The sequence below is a fragment of the Neoarius graeffei genome, chromosome 4 (assembly GCF_027579695.1).
Source record: "Neoarius graeffei isolate fNeoGra1 chromosome 4, fNeoGra1.pri, whole genome shotgun sequence".
In the NCBI taxonomy this organism is placed as follows: Eukaryota; Metazoa; Chordata; class Actinopteri; order Siluriformes; family Ariidae; genus Neoarius; species Neoarius graeffei.
Genome location: NC_083572.1, coordinates 27492967 through 27512966, shown reverse-complemented (window position 1 = coordinate 27512966; position 20000 = coordinate 27492967). Strand labels below are relative to the sequence as shown.

The window sequence follows — 20000 nt, the reverse complement described above, 5'->3', positions numbered from 1 at the left end:
TGCATGGTGAGGAGCTTTCTAGTCTTGATATCTGTGGCTTCTATCTCCTCCTTTGGCCAGTTTATGATACCAGTGGGGTATCTGATGACTAGTAGTGCGTACATGTTGATGGCTCGGACCTTGTTCTTACCATTCAGCTGGCTTTTCAGGACCTGCCTTACTCTCTGGAGGTATTTGGCTGTGGTTGACTTCCTTGTGGCCTCTTCATGGTTTCCATTAGCCTGTGGGATGCCAAGGTACTTGTAGCTGTCTTGGATATCACCTATGTTGCCCTCTGGTAGGTCAATCCCCTCAGTCCGGATCATCTTGCCTCTCTTTGAGACCATCCGGCCACACTTGTCCAATCCGAATGACATCCCTATGTCATCGCTGTAGATCCGGGTGGTGTGGATCAGCGAGTCTATTTCTCGCTCGTTCCTGGCATACAGCTTGATGTCATCCATGTAGAGCAGGTGGCTGGTTGTTGCCCCACTATGGAATCGGTACCCGTAGCCCCTCTTCGTGATGGTCTGACTGAGGGGGTTCAGGCCTATGCAGAACAGCAGTGGTGATAGCGCATCTCCTTGGTATATGCCGCACTTGATGTTGACTTGGGCAGTGGGTTTTGAGTTGGCCTCTAGGGTTGTCTTCCACATTTACTTTGAGTTCTGGATGAAGGTCCTTAGGTTCCTGTTGATCTTATACAGTTCCAGACATTCCAGTATCCATGTGTGTGGCATTGAGTCGTAGGCTTTCTTGTAGTCAATCCAGGCAGTGCACAGGTTGGTCTGTCTCTTCTTACAGTCTCGGGCGACTGTTCTATCGGCCAGTAGCTGGTGCTTGGCTCCTCTGGTGTTACTGCCAATCCCTTTCTGTGTCTCGCTCATGTATTGAGCCACATGCTTACTCATTTTTGCCGCAATGATGCCAGGACCTTCCACGTTGTGCAGAGACAGGTAATTGGCCAGTAGTTGGATGGGATGGGTCCCTTCTGGGGCTCCTTCATGATTAGGACTGTCCTGCCTTGGGTTAGCCATTCTGGGTGGGTCTCATCCCTCAGCAGCTGGTTCATCTGTGCTACTAGGCGTTCATGGAGTGCAGTTAGCTTCTTCAGCCAGTACGTATGGATCATATCGGGGCCTGGTGCTGTCCAGCTCTTCATCTTTGACACTCTTTCTTGGACGTCTGCCATTGAGATGGTTACTGGTTCTTGTTCTGGGAGGTTGCTGTGGTCAGCTCTTTGGTCCACTAACCACTGGGCATCGGTTGTGTGATGGGTCTGACCGGTTGTTGTTCCCCTGCCACTGAGAGTACACCTTGGCTGGTTCAGTGGAGAACAGCTTGTTTATTCTCCTGGCCTCTCCCTCCTTGGTGTCTCTTTTCAACCGGGTGGCCAGAGCTGTTAGTCGCTGTTTGGCAGTTTCGAGTGCCTCTGGTATGGAGAGTGAGTTGTACTTCCTGGGTGCCCCTTTATTCACCATGTTCCCTTTCTGTAGTTCAGCTCACTGGCTAACTTCTCTCCGTGCTGCCTCTAATCGTCTCTTCCATGGTGGATACTGTTTGTTATGTCCCGAGCCCACCTTGTGTCCAAGCATCTCCATGATTACTGTTGCTGTACTGTGTACCAGCTTGTTGGTCTCAGTGATGGTTCTTGTGGAGATTGTCTTCAGAGCAGCATTCACATCTACTAGTAGATCTTCTGAAGGTACTTGGCAACTCAGCTTCGGTATTCGTCGGGGGCTCCAGGTTTCCAGTTGAGTCACGATCTTCCTTCTCAAGTCAGCAGCTCTTAGCTGTTAGCTGGGTACCCAATCTCTGGTTGTGGGGATGATGATGACATCTCCCCGCTGACCTGTCTTCCTGGTCCCCTTGCTCCCCTGGATCTCCCTCTAGTTGTGATAATAGATTTCGATTACGGTTGTTGGAACACTCTTTGTTATCCTTGATTGTGGGTTTCGAAGTATCCAATGGTCCCACATTCGCTGCATGTATCCCCTCTCTCTGGGATTGCTTGTATAGTAGCATTCCAGCAAATCCGTATTTTCTGTCCTCGTCCATCGATGTCTTGTTCCAGTAGCCCATTTCTCATCAGTTTGCCCTGGTTCCCTAGCAACTGACGCAGACCTTGTTGACCCAGGTGACGTCTGAGCCGGTATGACTCTATCAGTTATGTCTTCACTCATTCCTGAGGTAGGCTGATGTATCATGAGGGGTCTTGCCTAAGGACCCTTACTGGATGATGTTTTGCCCTGACCGGGATTCGAACCCCGATCTCCCGCATCGTAGTTAGTTAGCATTACCACTGTACTATCCAGCTGATCAATACATATATATGTGTGTATATATGTATATGCGTGTGTGTGTATATATATATATATATATATATATGTATGTATGTATGTATGTATGTATGTATGTATGTATGAGTGAGTGAGTGAGTGAGTGAGTGAGTGAGTGAGTGAGAGTGAGAGAGATATGGTGTGCAAGAACTTGATGCACAAGACATGTCCCAATAAGTCGATATGACTTCTCAAACAATGTACGCCGATTAAAGATGAACAATCTGTGCTGCTTTAAGATCTGGGGAAATTTATGAGATACTGGAACTCTGATTCCTTTTTTAGATGTCATCATCATAACATGACTTACAGAATAGCTGTGACAAGCTGAAAGCTGTTTATATATCCCAGGATACAAATACATAAACTGAGTACATTTATTAAAACAATTAGTCTGTGAAAAATGATTTTAAAAAAGAACAAAAAGCACATGTAAGAATTGGAATTCATTTTTAGGCTTCAGGAAATATGTGCTTTAAATATGCTTGGAGATGGATATGTATGAGAGAAGGAAGGCACTTGCCTGTCAGTCGGTTGAAGAAGCGTTTGCAACGAGTACTGTCACGAACCAAAAGTGTGTATGCAACAACTCTCACATCAAACTCCATGTGGATGCTTTGTGCACCGAGACCCACCTCCAGGTAGCTGAGCTCACTCAGCCGATGGCTGTCCCTCTTCTGCAGCCAATCGGATGGATGCCCTCTTCAGACACAGAAGAAGCAAGGAATAGTAAACAAAATGCAAAAAATAAATGTAAACATAAAACAAGCATTATAATGGACTATTTTATTTTAAATCTTGGGCCTTGAACCCTGACAGTGCACAACATCTTGAGCAATAGAATTCTCTTTATATAATTTTGTGTGAGCAATATCATAACCCCTGAACCCCAAATGGCAGCTGACAGGCTAGACCCACTGGCACTAATGTACTGTCATAACATGTCAAATAAAAGTGCTCTCAGCACATGTAGATGTCAGAAGGCATGCGCACACTCTACAGTCCTCAACTAGCTAGCTAAAGCTGCCTGTTATTATCAGTAAGTAACAAATAATCATTCATGGTCCAAAACCAACAACAACAGGGCCTGCAAGAAGCAGCACAAAGTTCACCAGGGAACCAGAGTCGGTTCAAATTTGACTGGACTGATCGTATTTGTTTTATTTTACCAGACCACACCAGTGCTAAACCAACATGCTTGATATGCATGCAGGCCATAGCTGTCTGTGTAAAACAAATTATATACAAGGAAAGCAAATAATACAATTTGGTCACTGATTCTTGAAACTTTGGCAAAAACATGTCCCACTAAGAAAAGTGCCAAGTCTGTTGGAAATTAATAACATTTTCATAAATAATAAAAAAAAAACATCAAGTTATAATCAGGGGGTCCTTTTTGTAAGGTTCTTTTATAGGATTGTTTTTATTTTTTATTAATTTAATGATTATATGCTGGCCACTGCCTACAAAATCAGTTGTCCTCGGATAGGAGCTAATCACTTCAACTTGATTAAAAAAACCAAAAAGTAATAATTTAATTGAATAATACCTTTACTACATGAAAGAATACATTGTTATATGTATTTAAAACTGCAAACAGTGAGTTTTGAATGATGTTTACTATTATTTTGTGGTTGCTCAAAATGTGTCCCACATATTCGTCACCACCGTCAGATATTTACAAAAAGCAATAAAATCAGGCGACTACAAGGTCAACTACAACCTCGATTCCAAAAAAGTTGGGACAAAGTACAAATTGTAAATAAAAACGGAATGCAATGATGTGGAAGTTTCAAAATTCCATATTTTATTCAGAATAGAACATAGATGACATATCAAATGTTTAAACTGAGAAAATGTATCATTTAAAGAGAAAAATTAGGTGATTTTAAATTTCATGACAACAACACATCTCAAAAAAGTTGGGACAAGGCCATGTTTACCACTGTGAGACATTCCCTTTTCTCTTTACAACAGTCTGTAAACGTCTGGGGACTGAGGAGACAAGTTGCTCAAGTTTAGGGATAGGAATGTTAACCCATTCTTGTCTAATGTAGGATTCTAGTTGCTCAACTGTCTTAGGTCTTTTTTGTCGTATCTTCCATTTTATGATGCGCCAAATGTTTTCTATGGGTGAAAGATCTGGACTGCAGGCTGGCCAGTTCAGTACCCAGACCCTTCTTCTACGCAGTCATGATGCTGTAATTGATGCAGTATGTGGTTTGGCATTGTCATGTTGGAAAATGCAAGGTCTTCCCTGAAAGAGACGTCATCTGGATGGGAGCATATGTTGCTCTAGAACCTGGATATGGACCCTTTTCAGTCACGTGACCTTCGTAAATGCGACCGCCATTTTGGACATGTAGTGGACTTCGGCTCAAATCGGTTTGAATGCGAGGAAGGCGACAAACATAAAAGAAAAAGGAGCGAGATGCAGAAAACTGTATTTACTAGTTTACTGTAATTATGATCTGGCAGCTATTTACACCGGATCCAGTGTAAATAGCTGCCGGAGCCAACGTCCGGCCGGGCCGCGAGCGAGCGCGCCGGCTCCGCGGCCGCCGGCTCCGGCCGGGCCGCGAGCGCGCCGGCTCCGCGGCCGCCGGCTCCGGCCGCGAGCGAGCGCGCCGGCTCCGCGGTCGCCGGCTCCGGCCGGGCCGCGAGCGAGCGCGCTCCGGAACCTCGGACGTTGGCTCCGGCGGCTATTTACACTGGATCCGGTGTAAATAGCTGCCAGATCATAATTACAGTAAACTAGAATGGAATGTTAACAGCAATGTAATGCCTTTTCTGGCTAATTTTATTCGTCTTACCTCCAACAAAGTGGTCACTACACAAGCGCTGGTATGCCGCTATCCATCTTCTCCGTCGGTCAGCATCTACCGGGATCCGATAAAATGATAACCCTTGCCTTGTTTGTTGATGGTTACAACATCCAGGTGCACAACAACATAGTGGCATGATGGAAGTCTTGCTGAAAATAAACACTTTCTTTGCTGCCGTTCCTCAATGCTGGCTGTGGTAAACTACTGGTAGTACATGTCCAAAATGGCAGCCGCGTTTGTCGTGACGTCACGTGAAAAGGGTCCATACCTTTCAGCATTGATGGCGTCTTTCCAGATGTGTAAGCTGCCCATGCCACATGCACTAATGCAACCCCATACCATCAGAGATGCAGGCTTCTGAACTGAGCGCTGATGACAACTTGGGTCGTCCTTCTCCTCTTTAGTCCGAATGACACGGCATCCCTGATTTCCATAAAGAACTTCAAATTTTGATTCGTCTGACCACAGAACAGTTTTCCCCCTTTGCCACAGTCCATTTTAAATGAACCTTGGCCCAGAGAAGACGTCTGCGCTTCTGGATCATGTTTAGATACGGCTTCTTCTTTGAACTATAGAGTTTTAGCTGGCAACAGCGGATGGCACGGTGAATTGTGTTCACAGATAATGTTCTCTGGAAATATTCCTGAGCCCATTTTGTGATTTCCAATAGAGAAGCATGCTTGTATGTGATGCAGTGCCGTCTAAGGGCCCGAAGATCATGGGCACCCAGTATGGTTTTCCGGCCTTGACCCTTACGCACAGAGATTCTTCCAGATTCTCTGAATCTTTTGATGATATTATGCACTGTAGATGATGATACGTTCAAACTCTTTGCAATTTTACACTGTCAGACTCCTTTCTGATATTGCTCCACTATTTGTCGGTGCAGAATTAGGGGGATTGGTGATCCTCTTCCCATCTTTACTTCTGAGAGCCGCTGCCACTCCAAGATGCTCTTTTTATACCCAGTCATGTTAATGACCTATTGCCAATTGACCTAATGAGTTGCAATTTGGGGCGGCACGGTGGTGTAGTGGTTAGCGCTGTCGCCTCACAGCAAGAAGGTCCTGGGTTCGAGCCCTGGGGCCGGCGAGGGCCTTTCTGTGTGGAGTTTGCATGTTCTCCCCGTGTCCGCGTGGGTTTCCTCCGGGTGCTCCGGTTTCCCCCACAGTTCAAAGACATGCAGGTTAGGTTAACTGGTGACTCTAAATTGACCGTAGGTGTGAATGTGAGTGTGAATGGTTGTCTGTGTCTATGTGTCAGCCCTGTGATGACCTGGCGACTTGTCCAGGGTGTACCCCGCCTTTCGCCCGTGGTCAGCTGGGATGGGCTCCAGCTTGCCTGCGACCCTGTAGAAGGATAAAGCAGCTAGAGATAATGAGATGAGATGAGATGAGTTGCAATTTGGTCCTCCAGCTGTTCCTTTTTTGTACCTTTAACTTTTCCAGCCTCTTATTGCTCCTGTCCCAACTTTTTTGAGATGTGTTGCTGTCATGAAATTTCAAATGAGCCAATATTTGGCATAAAATTTCAAAATGTCTCACTTTCGACATTTGATATTTTGTCTATGTTCTATTGTGAATACAATATCAGTTTTTGAGATTTGTAAATTATTGCATTCCATTTTTATTTACAATTTGCACTTTGTCCCAACTTTTTTGGAATCGGGGTTGTATATTCCTGAGGACCCTCTTTTCAAACCTTCAGTTCTACTGCATGCTTCCAGATTACTCAAGCTCCTGTAAGTTTGGTATTTTCTCTTAAACTTGTTCATATTTTTGGACACTGCTACAGTCACAACCATAGCATGTCAACACAGTCACTTTTGTATAAAAAATGTTAGATTAGATTATGACATAAATGTATACTTTTTAAGAAGAGGTCTGAAGTAGCTAGCAACAGAGGGAAAACAAGATGACTAATGTGAACAACTCCTGCATATCATGTGAAAGAGTAGATTTTTGTCACCACCGTCCGACGTCACCACCGTCAGGTTTTCGGACATTGTGAATGGGAATATCTTCCATAAGATGGTTGGCAGAAGCCTCAGCAGCACTAAGCTCTACATCATTATGGAAGCTGACATGCAGCCATATGATGCACTCCTTTCTCAACCACTAAAACCTGTTCCTGCAACAAGGAAACTCCATCAGGTCATACCGACACACCGAAATGACTCTGAGATCTATTGCAGATCGCTGTCCTGTATCTGCAGTGAGCCACAGATGTGCGAGTGTTTCAGCCCAACAATATTCCAGTTAACTGCCAACACATCCAAGGTACAGGTTGAGGATGACTGTCCTATACCAGTGCAAAAGAGGAAGAGTCCTTTGGCAATGTTGATGGAGGAAATGGAACGGGAGGAAAAGGAATGGGAGAAAAGTGAGCATGAGCCAATGGGGCAAGAACCACTGACCAAGAGTGGTCCTGACGGGACTGTGACAGACCTATCTGCTGATGTAGTTCATTGTGGAGATTGGCTTGCAGTCATTTATGACCAGAACTGGTGGTTAGCAAAGGCTGTCACTGTGGATGCTGATCATCAGGATGTGGAAGTGGAATTTTTCCACCTTCATGGGCCCAACACACAATTTTATCCCAAAAAAGGTGGAAAGGATATGTGCTTCATACCATTTGACCATATTGTGGTCAAACTTGTGGAACCATCATCACCAGGTCATGCAAGCAGGACAAGGGAGATATACAACCTGTCGGCTCAAGTCATGGACTTCATAGAGGAGAGACATATACACCATATGCTTCTTAATAAAGGCAAATGAGTCATGGAGTGATGTAAAACAGTCAGGGAATACTCAAAGGAGTTCACATATGAATTATTATTTTTATTATTGTGCCAGATGTGTTTTCTGGTATTTACACATAATTTCTTATTGAATTTTTGCTCACAATAATTTAGTTATTTTTTAGTTTTTAGTTAATAACATATATAGTTTGTTTTGTTCTTGTTTTTTTTATCTGTTCACGTCCAATACAGTTTACAGTCCAGTTTACAGAAGAATCTAATATATTATTTTATATGAGTAGGGGGCACTAGATGACAGTTTAAGATGTTAGTGATGCATTGTACATTATTCCCACTGGTAATAACATTATTTCTTACTATGATGATTTGATATTTGATGATATGCGGATGGAGTACTTTTAAAAATGATATTGCTTAATTGTACCTTAGGCCTATATTCCTTGAAAAAATGTTATTACATTGCTCAGGATTGTTGTTTTTTTTGACCAAATAGTTAAATAAAGTTGTTAAGCAAAACACCATTGACTTTGGAATATGTTGTAATAAGGCCACTGTCACCACCGTCAGTTCTAAAGTCACCACTGTCAGAGGGAGTTTTATTTGTTTTCAATGAATATGCTTACAACATGTTTCTTCAGTGCTGCTGAGTTATGAAAGTAATAGTCTCTTTTAATGCAAAAATAAGTTTGTTAAATAAAAAAACATTACTTTGTCTCCTTAGGCTGAAAGTAAATATTGTATAATATTAGATCTTTGAAGGAGTACAAGTGAAACTGTATAAGAATTGAATAAAAGTGAATATTCAACTTTTAACAGTGTATATGTGTGCTAAGAATGCCAGATAATGATTTCATCTCATTATCTCTAGCCGCTTTATCCTGTTCTACAGGGTCGCAGGCAAGCTGGAGCCTATCCCAGCTGACTACGGGCGAAAGGCGGGGTACACCCTGGACAAGTCGCCAGGTCATCACAGGGCTGACACATAGACACAGACAACCATTCACACTCACACCTACAGTCAATTTAGAGTCACCAGTTAACCTAACCTGCATATCTTTGGACTGTGGGGGAAACCGGAGCACCCAGAGGAAACCCATGCGGACACGGGGAGAACATGCAAACTCCGCACAGAAAGGCCCTCACTCGCCACGGGGCTCGAACCCGGACCTTTTTGCTGTGAGGCGACAGCGCTAACCACTACACCACCATGCCGCCCCTCTAAATATATATTAGACCAAATATATACAAAATAATTTGCTTTTTATTGTGTCTGACGGTGTTGACAAAAACAAAGTAATAGCTGAAAAAATGCCTATTTTATGAAAAAAAAACAAAATGAGGAGCTTGCACCGGTACATTGCTGAACAGCCAAGGCCTTGTCCTATAATGATATACCTTTAGATTTTGTAATTTAAGTAACTTATTTTCAAAATTAAAACCTGTTTTATCCAAAATCCCAAGAATCAGTGTGGTATTTTCAGCCTGATATCATTTGCCAAGTGACAAACTGAAGATCTCTGTCTTCCTAGCTCTCCAACTCAGTGTGCGCATGTGTAAATATGTCCTCCAGTCTGACTCTTTGCTCAGTCTCACTTGGCTCTTCTTGAGGTGAATGTGGTTGTAGTGATGCTGCTTATAATTGTCCATGTGGGAAAGCGGTTTGGTCATTTTGCAGATATTAATGCTGACTGGAACAGTGAAAACGTCATTGTTGGTATGCAGACGCATGTCAGGCATTTGTAGAAAAGTTGACAGTTATCTTTGCTTCAGGATACCTTCCTTGCTGTGTGCCACTTGCTGTAATACTGTTGTTAGTCATTGCTTTCTGCTATTAGAGGTGCAATAAATAAGAAATGTTTTTGGTTTGAGTCATATATTAAAAAAAAAAAAAAAGTGTGGGCATGCCAGAATGTTTATTTTTCAGTGTTGGTGGTGTGCGAGTGTTTAACCCTGGACATTTTGGCCCTTGCCTTGGCATGCCTGACATAATTTGGCCGTAGGGGAAAACTAATTGGGGCACCTTATTATACCTACATTTATCTCTGTTTTTTGATCCGTACAAGTCTGCTATTTCAGAGGCAAACTTGTCCTGAACCATATTGCAATGCATTACCAAGAGTGCAATACCTTAAAAAGGACTTTAATGATTTGAAAAATACCTGCAAGACATAGCCTGAACATTTATTAAATCCTATATTGGAAGTCTTTCCAGTAATTTTAAAAGTAATAATTTTACAGACTTTAAAGTCTGTTAAAAATTGTTTTAAATTTAATTACCGGTACTTATTCATATAATGCTTTTAACATTGGACATCATCACAATGCAACACTACAGATATCTGGATATACCAACCCCATTTCCAGAAAAGTTGGGATATTTTCCAAAATGCAATAAAAACAAAAATTTGTAATTTGTTAATTTACGTGAACCTTTATTTAATTGACAAGTACAAAAGAAAATATTTTCAATAGTTTTACTGACCAACTTAATTGTATTTTGTAAATATAAACGAAGTGAGAATTTGATGCCTGCAACACATTCAAAAAAAGTTAACGTTCATAGGATAATAGTAACACCATTTTGGAAGGTTCCACAATGAGCAGGTTAATTGGTAACATGATTGAGTATAAAAGGAGCATGTCTTTGCAAGTAAGGATTAATCGTGGCTCAGTCCTTTGTGCCAAAATTTGAGAGAGAATTGTTAATCAATTCAAAAATAATTTCTCAATGCAAAATTTTCAGTCTTTCAAAATCTACAGTACATAATATTGTGAAAAGATTCAAGGAATTCAAATACATCAGTGCGTAAAGGGCACGTTTGGAAACCAATGTTGAATATGCATGACCTTTGAGCCCTCAGGCAGCACTGCCTGAGAAACAGTCATGCTAATTCAGGGTGTCCGCAGGGTCTTAAAGTATTAAATCAAATAAATAAATTTTTCGAAAATGAAGACCCTTAAAAAGTATTAAAAAGTCTTAATGGCCTTATGATGTCTTAAATTTTTTGGCTATTTTTTTCCCTGTGTGAATCATCAATTTGCCAGAGTTCGTGTGCTAACTGTTTGTGGGCATTAACTTATATTGCACAGCTGAGTTGCATTCCTGGGTTTTTTTCTGAGTAGACAAGTCCTACAAATTTGATGTCATTTTAAAAATGAAACATTTCACACAGTACACCTCACTAACTGCAGAACATTGTGCATCAACAGCTACGCTTATCATCAAAGTCCTTAAAAGGTCAAAGTCTGACTGGGTCCTCCTGCTTCCCATGACCATTCTGCAGCAACAGATGGATCAAAAATATTCCTGTGGCTGAGACAGCAGTTGAAGTTTGGCCAGTGCTACAGATATATGTGGATGCTGTCAAGGTGGTGGTTCAAACCCCAACAATGCCGCTTATAAAAGGTGCTGAAAAAGGAAATAAAGCTTTGAACAAATGTGTGCAACATCCTGCGAACAGAAAGAAAGCACAACTTTATTCATCACACACTTGTGAAATTCCTCTCTGCATTTAACCCATCTGAAGAAGTGAACACACACATGCACACACGTGAGCAATGAGCGCGCACACATACCCAGAGCAGTGGACAGCCATGCTAACAGCACCCGGGGAGCAGTTGGGAGTTAGGTGCCTCGCTTAAGGCACCTCAGCCCAAGGCCGTCCCATATTAACCTAACCGCATGTCTTTTGAACTGTGGGGGAAACCAGAGCACCCGGAGGAAACCCACGCAGACATGGGGAGAACATGCAAACTCTGCACAGAAAGGCCCCCGCCAGCCACTGGGCTCAAACCCAGAACCTTCTTGCTGTGAGGTGACCGTGCTAACCACTTACACCACCGTGCCGCCAACTGTGACCGGTACCTTGTCGTGGTGGAGCAGCTTGTGTTTCTCTATGACCTAGAAATAAGCTATGCTGGAGGGAGTGAAAGCTCCTGGCAGGGCCACCCATGCCAGACAGGTCAAAGGGTAGAGACCAGATGAAATTCGATCACCCGCTCCTCCCGGTTGGAGGTTGTGCATGGGGTTAATACCCCCACCACGGGGGGGGGATTATGAATCCACTTATGAATATCAGTGGCGGGTGACAGTGGATTACCTATGCTCCTTGAAGGGGTGAAGGGATTAAATCAAGTAAGTCAAGTCCTGCAAAAAGACATGGATAAGCTTGGAGAGCAGGCAGAAGGAAAATCTGGATCATTAATGGCCCAACTTATTATAGTGTCAAACACCCTCAGAAGGAGACACAAAGAAAAATGCAGTAAGCTGGTACATTGTCAAAAATAGGGATGAAGTAAAAGTCCCGAAAGGTACAATCTACACTAATGTACCCCCTAGGGCTCATTATTGGACTTCAAGATAACAATGTGTACCTTTATCGGGTCAAAAAGGTACACATGCTCCCAATCAGTATATAAATGGTATAAATAAGTATACTGTGGGTGGTAACAGAGAGCAACTGGACTTGCTTGAAGATTCTTGAAGACGTTCCAACCTCTCATCCGAACTGAAGAAGCCTTTTGGATGAGAGGTGGAACGTCTTCAAGAATCTTCAAGCAAGTCCAGTTGCTCTCTTTTACCACCCACAGTTTACTATCACCTGGATGACTGAGAATCTTCACAGACATATAAATAAATACCTGAGGGGGGTATAGAGATCTTGCAGTCACGTGACCGGAAAGTACACAGCCGCCATCTTGTTGGTAAAAAACACACCTGAATACTGCTGCACTCGTGTACAGAATGGATCAATTTCAACCGACGGACTACACTGTTCATTTTTCTAATGAACAGATAATTAGATACATGTCTAAAATAAACGACCTACAGATTAGTGACCCTTATCGCTTACCGGACGTAGTTTTCACGACCGTGTCAGTGGATATGGAACTGCCAGAGGTGGAATACCCAGATGTGTATAATTACCTCATCAACTTTCCCTCGCTGTTCAGTGGTGAAGCACTGCGTGCTTATAAATCTCTGGACAGTTATCTTTACAGAAATTCAGGATTTGTCAGCCACCCTCAGATGTGGCATCTTGTAAACAAGAAAATAACAATCCTCACTGGATGGGTAAGTCACTTAAGTGTTGAGTATAGCACTGACCAGCCGATTATAGAATAGAATAAGGTAATTCCAGCTGTAATTCCAAATCATCCGTCTTGTTTACCATGGATCTGGCGTTGGAGAGGTAGAGGCTTGGCAGTGGAGATTTGAGTGGCTGTTTTCTGAGCTTAGTCAACAGGCCGGCTCTGCCTGCAGCCTCACTTTTGCTTCCTCTCCCGACGCCGCCTCCTTCACCTGCCAGACCCGATAACAATCCACGGAGACCCCACTGGTCTTGCTATCTCGTCCGGAATGTTGTGCATGCGATGGAAATCGCTACAAACCGTCATTTTCTGCTGGAAACCAATGTCCAGTAAGTCCATACGGTTGTAGTGGATATTGAAGTCCGGTACAGATGAACAACATGCAAAAATACACACAAAAAACATAAAAAACGTGCACAGGTAGGGAGAGCTTGTAGCCGCAGCCGTTGTAGTAGAATTGTATATAGTAGAGTTTTCCAGAAGAAAAGGTAGAAGTAGAAGAAGTAGAACCAGAAGTAGAAGGCGGAAATATGGCGTTTGACCGACAAGATGGCGTCTGTCACAATCTGGATCGGCTGTGACGTCACATGCAAGTGCTCCATTGCCCCGGAGACAAGCCATTGTATCCTTCAAGGTACAATGATGCACTTTGTTTTCTGAGTGTACAGACTGAAAATTTGTTCGAACAAAAAGCAAGTGAATTGAGGCACATGCCATGAATTCTGCCCAAAGCTCACCATTTGTTTCATCATACAGTATACATTACCCCAGTAGACTCAAGAGTGTTCTGCTAAAGTCTATTAACGGAGTTGGCATTCACTGCTGTTTTGTGTGAAAAATGTGATGGCCACATTTGTTAGATGTGTGTGTGAGAGAGAGAGAGAGAACATGCTATTAGAACTATTATGGATTTTAATGAACCTCACCTTTGGGTTAGTCATTAAATTTGTTCTCTTGAGTTTTATTCCCTCATGGTCTATCTGAAGTCTGTTGTGTTTATACACACTGCTTACTTTTGCAATGTCAAAATCAGTGTAGTAAAGATGTAGTTAAAGGTGCGTCATGGATATAACTGGTTACAGCTTGAAGTGGCATTAAGATTTTAAAGTATGTTGAAAAGGTCTTAAAAGTGTTACATTTAACTTAAGAATTCATGTATATACCCTGTAATGTGACAAATATAGCTACATGGGCTCAGGAGTACTTTGGAAAACCGCTGTCACTTACAGTCTGCTGCTGCATCCAGAAATGCAACCTGAAACTGTATTACGCAAGGAGGAAGCCATTCATCAATTATATTCAGAAATGCTGCAGATTTCTCTGAGCCTGAACTCCACTCAAATGGACAAAAAGACAGTGGAAAGGTGTGCTGTGGTCAAATGAGTCCACATTTCAGCTTGTATTCGGGAAAACCGCATATCGAGTTCTCAGTGCCAGAAATGAATACGACCATCTAGTTTGCTATAAGAGAAAGGTGCAAAAACTAGCATGTGTGAAGGTATGGGGGGCATCAGTGCCCATGGCATGGGTGAACTGCATGTGTGTGAAAGCACTATTGATATATTGGGGCATACACTCACCGGTTACTTTAATTGGAGCTTGTTCTTGATTCGAAGATTCCTGTTCTTAGCTGACAGGGAGTGGAACCCAGTGTGGTTTTCCATACTTGCCAACCCTCCCGATTTTGGTGAGAGGCTCCCGATTTTAGCCTCTGTCTCCCACCTAGTATTTGTTAAAAAACTAGATAATCTCCCGGTTTGGGGAAATCCCTACCGCCAAGTTAAAAATACTCCCGATTATGTCCAATCAGAATCGCATGAGAAACACTGCTGACATCAACTGATTTTTAACCAATCAATGAACGGAACGACAGTCACTACCATAATGTATGAGTCACCGAAGCTGTCCGACATTTTTTACAAGCAGTCATTCATCATGGCCACTAAACCCAATACCAAACAGCAAAAATATGAACGCAAATACCAGGTTGCATGGGAGAATGAATTTCCATGGATAAGCAAATATTCAACCAGCCAGTTACACATTTTAAGGTAAAGATACCTTAAATCAGAATATAATGGACATGCAAGGCTGTAGCCAGCATTTTAAAATCACCGAGGTCCGTGATTTGACATTTAAATGAGGGGGTGAATTGCACGTCACACAAGAGATCTATTCCTGAAATTACTTTTAATGGTGTTTGAACTGAATATCATCAGTTTTGGAAAAAAAAAATTCATGTATGTGGCAAGAGCAAGAATAATTTAAGCTTGTTTAATGGTTTGATCTGGCCCAAGCAAAGAGGACAAAACTGCGCTGCTTCGAAAATGTAAATTTAACAGCTTCATGAAAGTGCGCTGATGGTTACCATGAAAAAAATGTGTCTACCGCACTCTGTGTTCCTCCCCCGAGTCGCGCACTCATTCGTTTTTGTGTTCTTGGTCTCAGAGCCGCATGCACGAAACAGCAGACAGAATCAACGTTTAATGTAATTAACAATGCACTTTTTACGGAGACATTTTAATGTTATTCTTTATTTTTTTATCCAGTTGAATATTTAGTGTACAAATGTATTTTCAGCTCTTAAAAACGACCGAGGTCCGGACCTCGGTGGCCTCATAGCTGGCTACGGCCATGGTGACATGTGAGTGTGAGTCTTCAATACCATTTCAGAAACAAACTGTACAACTTCTCAAGTGTTGAGTGAAATTTTGCATGACAGAGAATTTGTTTGGTGAGTATATTTGAATAGTGTGGTAGTGTCTTCGTGCTATTTTGAATTTATGTTTGAAAGTTTTAAGTGAAAGTTTACAAGTGAATTATCTGGAAAGTGCTAGATTTTGATAGAGTTTTAAGGTTTTAAGTGAAAGATTATTAGTGAGTGTATTTTGGTCGTACTAAAATTTTGCATTCGAGTGAATTTCTTTGTGGAGTATATTTTGATAGTATGGTAGTATTTATAGTGCCATTTTTAAATTTTGTTTGAAAACTTTCAAAGTTTGCAAATGAGCAAATTCCTTTGATGCATTCCGATAGGATTTTGATAATATTTCTAGGGCTTTTTAAAAAATTTTGTTGGAAAGTGTTTAGTGAGAGAGATCTATTTTAGTAGTACTAAGACAGTGCAGTATTTATTTAATTGAGTTGTTACTATTTGGATTAAATCTTATTAAAATTTAATTTATATATATGATATAGTTCTCTGTATTTTTATATGAGCTTACAGAAGGAAAACACATTTGATGCAATCCAATAATACTTTTTCACTGTGACTATTTTAAGAAATTATAAACATTCTTCTGAAGCATCACTTGTGTTATTTTCTGTGGGTCTCTGTATGTATACAATATTCAGGCATGATATTTTTCTGCTAATTTCTGATTTAAGACTTCCCTTTCATTGTTATTAAAATTCAAGACGAGTATTATTTCAGATTTTTCACTCTGAGCTATCTCATGCCTGATACATGAATCCCATAACCTATGGTAATTGATAGAACAATATCAACAATTCAAAAACTCTAACTGTATAAATTTCAAATGGTTTGCAATTAATTGGGATCCACCGTTTTTATCATTTCAACCGCGCATCATACCGTCGTCCAATTGAAAATGTCGTTCACGTACTTTTCTCCCCATGAGAATTTTGAAAAGTTGGCAAGTATGGTCTTCTGGTGTTGGAGAAGATGCTTTTCTGCTCACCACAGTCATAAAGAGTCATTATGTGAGTTACTACCTCCTTTCTGGCAGCTCAAATCAATATGGCCATTTTCCTCTGACCACTCTCATCAACAAGGCGTTTCCACCCACAGAACTGTCACCCACTCAGTGTTTTTTGTTTTTCACAGCATTCTGTGCAAACTCTCAAGACCGTTTGTGAAAAACATAGGAGAGCAGCAGTTTCTGAAATACTCAAACCAGTCCATCTGGGACCAACACCCATGCCACAGTGAAAGTCACAGAGATCACAATTTTTCCCATTCTGATGTTTGAAGTGAATTAACTGAAGCTCTTGATTTATATCTGCATGATTTTATGTATTGTGCTGCTGTCAAGGGACTGGCTTATTAGATAACTGCATAAAACAGTAGGTATATGGGTGTACCTAACAAAATTGCTGGTAAGTGTATATTGGGATTTTAGAGAGACATTTATCAATGCAACGTCTCTTCCCAGGAAGTCCATGCCTATTTCAGCAGGACAATGTCAGGCCTCCCTCTGCACAGGCACAACAGTGTGTCTTCAGAGACATGGAGTGTGTGTCCCTGACTGGCCTGCTGCCAGTCAAGATTCTGTCTACTATTGAGAATGTATGGCATATCATGAAGAGGAGAATCTGACAATGCCAACCACGGACTGTTGAGCAACTGAAGTCTTGCATCAAGCAAGAATGGAGAGAAATTCCAATTGCAAAACTACAACAATTAGTGTCCTTAGATCCCATAAGATTAAAGTCTTATTAAAAAGAAAGTTGATGTGTGTTACATCAACTTTGGTAATAATGCCTCTGTCCCAACTTTTATTTATTTTTTTGAGTGTTGCATGCATCAAATACTCACTTTGTTTATATTTACAAAATACAATTAAGATGGTCAGTACAACTATTGACCCCTCTGAAAAATCGCCACCTTAACGTGGTGGAGGGGTTTGGGTGTCCCGGTGATCCTGGGAGCTATGTTGTCAGGGGGATTAGCCCGTGGTAGGGTCTCCCAAGGCAAATTGGTTCCAGGGGAGGGGCCAGACAAAGAGTGATTCAAGACCCTGATGAAATGGCAAAAAAGGAGCTGCAGCACCTTGCCCGGGAGCGGGAAACCGGGGCCTCCTCCTGGAGCCAGACCTGGGAGGGGAGCTCACCAGCAAGCGACTGGTGGTCGGGCCTTGGCCCATGGGACCCAGCCAAGCACAGTCCGAAGAAATTACATGGAGCAGCCACCATGTGGGCCCACCACCCGCAAGGAGAGGCACCAGGGTCAGGTGCAAAGTGAGCCAGGTGGCAGGCAAAGGCAGGAGCCTAGGTGTGGTGATCCTCAGCAGTGCAGACTAGTGATTGGGATGTGGAATGTCACTTCTCTGGTGGGGAAGGAACTGGAGCTGGTGCAGGAGGCAGAGCGGTACCAAGTAGATATAGCTGGGCTCACCTCCATGCATAGCACCGGTTCTGGAACCAAATTCCTGGAGAGGGGGTGGAATCTCTCCTTTTCCGGTGTTGCCCAGGGTGAGAGGCGCCGGGCAGGTGTGGGGATACTCACAAGCCCCTGGCTGAGTGCCACTGTGTTGGAGTTCTCCCCAGAGAATGAGAGGGTCACCTCTATGCAACTGCAAGTTGCAGAGAGGAAAACTGTGACCATTTGTGCTTATGCACCAAACAGTAGTGCAGAACATTCGGCCTTCTTGGAGTTGCTGGGCGGTGTCCTGGAAGGGGTGCTGACTGGGAACTCCATAGTTCTCCGGGGGGACTTCAACACTAACATGGGCAATGATGGAGAAACCTGGAAGGGGGTGATTGGGAGGAATGGCCTACCTGATCTAAACCCAAGTGGTGTTTTGTTGTTGGACTTCTGTGCTCATCATGGATTGGCCAAAACAAACATGTTTGAGCGTAAGGTGGTTCATAAGTGTACCTGGTACCAGAACACCTTAAGCCAAAGATCAATGATTGACTTTGTGGTCATATCATCAGATCTGCAGCTGTATGTCTTGAACACTTTGGTGAAGAGAGGAGCAGAGCTGTCAACTGATCACCTCCTGGTGGTGAATTGGATCAGATGGCAGGGGAAGTTGCCGGACAGACCTGGCAAACCCAAACATGTAGTGAGGTTGAACTGGGAACATCTGGCAGAGTCTGCTGTTCGTGAGGTCTTCAATTCCCACCTCTGGAAGAACTTTGCATGCATCCCAGGGGAGGTTGGGGACATGGAATCTGAATGGACTGTGTTCAAAGCCTCCATAGTAAAGGTGGCTGGTAGGATCTGTGGCCAAAAGGTCATCGGTGCCTGTTGTGGCAGTAACCCAAGAACCCACTGGTGAACACTGGTGGTGAAGGAAGCAGTCAAGCTGAAGAAAGAGGCTTTTTGGGCTTGGTTGGCCCAGTGGTTGCTTGAGACAGCAGGCAGGTACCAGGAGACCAGAAGGGCTGCAGCTTCGGCAGTTGCTGAAGCAAAAACCGAGGTGTGGGAGGCGTTCAGGGATGCCATGGAGAAGGACTTTCGGTTGGACTCAAAGAAGTTCTGGCAAACCGTTCGGTGACTCAGGAAAAGGAAGCAGGGCTTGCCTCAGACTGTGCACAGCTGGGGAGGAGAACTGCTGACCTAAACTGGGGATACTGCCAGGCAGTGGAAGGAGCACTTTGAGGAACTCCTGAACCCGTCCTCCAAGTCTGAGGACTTGGAGGAAACTTCACCCATATCTCTGACAGAGGTCACCGAGGCAGTCAAGAAACTCTTCGGTGGCAAGGCACCAGGGGTGGATGAGATTCACCCTGAGATGCTGAAGGCTCTGGACATTGTTGGGCTGTCTTGGCTGACACACCTCTTCAATGTCATGTGGAGGTCAGGTACAGTGCCTGTGGAGTGGCAGACCAGGGTGGTGGTTAATTATTTTAAAAAGGGGGACCAGAGAATGTGTTCCAATTATAGGAGTATCACCCTGCTCAGCCTCCGCAGGAAAGTTTATTCCAGGGTGCTGGAAAAGAGGCTCCGACTGATTGTCAAACCTCAGATTCAGGAGGAGCAATGCAGATTCCATCCTGGCCGTGGAATGGTGGACCAGCTCTTTACCCTGGCAGGGTTGTTGGGGGGTGTTTCATGGGAGTATGACCAGCCAGTCTAAATGTGTTTTATAGATTTGGAAAAGGCTACCAACAGTGTTCCCCGGGGGCTCTTGTGGGGGGCACTGCAGGAGTATGGGGTATCAGGGCTGTTATAAGCCATCCGGTCCTTGTATAACCAAAGTGTGAGCTGTGTCTGAATTCTCGGCACAAAGTCAAACACGTTCCCGGTGGGTG

The 20000-nt window shown here is 43.1% G+C and overlaps 1 protein-coding gene across 6 annotated transcripts in view; it reads right to left on the bottom strand.

The window, feature by feature from the left end:
* Positions 1-20000, bottom strand: part of stk11ip (serine/threonine kinase 11 interacting protein) — a 210335-nt gene that overhangs the window by 18110 nt on the left and 172225 nt on the right. For all 6 annotated transcript variants that reach the window (XM_060919085.1, XM_060919084.1, XM_060919086.1 and 3 more), the window contains one exon: positions 2842-3020. In XM_060919085.1, coding sequence (XP_060775068.1) covers positions 2842-3020 — 179 coding nt within the window. The remainder of the gene's footprint in view (positions 1-2841; positions 3021-20000) is intronic.